General features: G+C 29.5%; 1 protein-coding gene across 1 annotated transcript; it reads left to right on the forward strand.

The window, feature by feature from the left end:
• The first annotated feature begins 922 nt into the window (after nt 1-922).
• Nucleotides 923-2292, forward strand: LOC107908455 (sphinganine C4-monooxygenase 1). The gene is made up of 2 exons (XM_016835626.2): nt 923-1389; nt 1613-2292. Exons 1-2 carry the CDS (start codon nt 1093-1095, stop codon nt 2162-2164), a joined length of 849 nt encoding a protein of 282 aa, XP_016691115.1. The 5' UTR covers nt 923-1092; the 3' UTR covers nt 2165-2292.
• Nucleotides 2293-2607: the final 315 nt, after the last annotated feature.

The following is a 2607-nucleotide window of genomic DNA, read 5'->3' on the forward strand; positions in this document are numbered from 1 at the left end:
ATTAATGAACATAATAGGATAATATCTCATTAATAAACAAAACCAAATATATATATATATATATAGTGAGCTATTTTTATAATAACACTTCGTAATAATATTCAAGATTTTAGTAGAATGAATTTTATAAATCATATTATATAAAATTTGAAGTAAAATTATAACTGTTTTATATATAAAAAAGGTCTATTAATTATAATGTATTAAATAAAAACGATTTTAATTAAAATATTATCTTAATAAAATATTTATACTTCACATGAGAAAAAATCTATTAACCATATTTTATTAAATGAATATAATCTTCAATTAGTGAAATTAAATATATCAATTCAATAAATTATTCAGTTCCTTAATTTTTTACTATGAATTTGGAACATCATAAACTTATAAATTGATTACTTGAATTTAATAATTCATGATAAATTAATTAATTTAATTTGATAACTCATATTTTTTTTGAAAGGTAGATACCTTAACTGATTGATTGTACTTGTTAGATTTATACACTATAATTAAACATGAGCAAAAGAATACATAATCATATTCTTCTGTAAATTGCCTCTAGCGTTATCCTCTATTATGGCTTCTTGAATCTCTATAGGGGGATTTTCGATCATGTGCCAACCTTCAATATTAGAGAGAGCTATTTTTACTAATGCATCTACAATCTTACTTTTTTATCATAATTTTCTCTTTCGTTTTTTGATGAAACTTTACAATATAAATTATATAGTAGGCTTACAACAATTATTTTTATAATAAATAGAATTTTGAGGAGATAAATAAAGGATTGAGTATAAAATTTTTATCAAGGATTGAGTATAAAATTTTTATCATTTCGTAAAATTGTTTCCCATTAGTGAGGCAAATAAAAGAAGAACCATGTATAAGGTTTGGGAAAAAAGTAAAGTACAGAAGCCTAAAATAAAAATTATTTCAACACTTATTGTTCAAAATAGAAATTTAATGTATAATTATAATAATATTATGTGAGAAAATTTGTAGCAAGTATAGAAGCCGCATTTAATTGGGTTTCACAGTGAATTCAACGGCCATCTCATCATCCATCTGTTTCGCAATTATAAGTTGATGAGTGGCAGTTCCAAGGCCATTAATTTCCTTGCTGTTTCTTCTTCTTCTTCCTCCCATTTGTGTAGTACAAAGATGGCTTTGGCAATATCTGATGAATTGCTGGCAACTTTTGTTCCGATCGTTGTTTATTGGATTTATTCAGCTTTCTACATGTCTTTTGGGTCCTTCGACAACTACAGATTGCATTCAAAGAAAGACGAGGAAGAGAAGAATTTGGTGTCCAAAGCAAATGTCATAAAAAATGTCCTTTTCCAGCAAACCATTCAGTCTACTCTTGCCATCGTTTTGTACAGGGTATGGTTTATGACCAAGTTTTTATTTTTCTTTCTCCTTTTCTGATAATAACTTTGTGGCTTGTTTTCTTATTAATTATTAAACTTAATGATGCTGCTATTTATTTAGAAATAAATATTCAATATATTTTGCTTAAAGATATGGTTTGAAAAAATGTTATCAATAAAAGAGTATACATGTGTCTTTCCTTTTTGAAAGTGGGGTGACTGTGGATATTATGTAGGTGATAGGAAATGAAGGTGGAGGTGCTTCCAAAAGCCAACCAAATTCCATAACAGTTATGGCAGGACAGTTTATAACAGCAATGTTTGTATTGGATACATGGCAATATTTTATGCATAGATACTTCCACCACAAGAAGTTCTTATACCGACACTTCCATTCTCATCACCATAAACTTGTGGTTCCCTACGCATTTGGAGCAATATACAATCACCCATTGGAGGCGTTTGTCTTTGACATAATTGGTGGTGCCTTGTCGTATTCAATCTCTGGCATGTCTCCAAGAACTTCCATGTATTTCTTCAGCTTTGCCACCATTAAATCAGTGGATGACCATTGCGGGGTATGGCTTCCTGGAAACTTGTTCCACATCTTCTTTAACAACAATTCGGCTTACCATGATGTTCATCATTATTTATATGGAGGCAAATATAATTTCTCTCAACCATTCTTCGTCATGTGGGATAGAATTATGGGAACATACATGCCTTATTCTCTTGAAAAGAGAGCCGAAGGAGGTTTTGAAGCTAGACCTATTAAAAGAGCAAAATGATGATATACAATTGCTAGTAATGTAATTGGGAGCACCCTTTGCTTATTCTTCTTTTTCCACTCCAAATGATTGTATGTGATATGTACATTCTTATATTTCCTAAAAGAATCAAAATTTGCCTTACTATTGATACTGTCCAAAAGTTAATTTGTATTTGAGAAGGAAGGGGGAAGTATACAAGAGAGGTTTGCAATCTGCAGAATTTGTAGGTCTGGTTTTTCTTTTTTAAAGTATAGATAAGAAATTTATTTAAAAAAGACCTCAAAGAGGTTATAACGTAAAAATATGTTAAAAGGTGGCTTTCATGCAAACCATTTAGATCGAGCCATGCAAGTCACAGCTGCTGAACATGCTGCTATTTTATTGTTTAATTGATGTTTTTCTACTTAGTTACATTTGAAATAAGTATGTAATGTATTTAGTGTAATTTGGTGCTGATGGAT

Source organism: Gossypium hirsutum, chromosome D02 (genome assembly GCF_007990345.1).
Source record: "Gossypium hirsutum isolate 1008001.06 chromosome D02, Gossypium_hirsutum_v2.1, whole genome shotgun sequence".
In the NCBI taxonomy this organism is placed as follows: domain Eukaryota; kingdom Viridiplantae; phylum Streptophyta; class Magnoliopsida; order Malvales; family Malvaceae; genus Gossypium; species Gossypium hirsutum.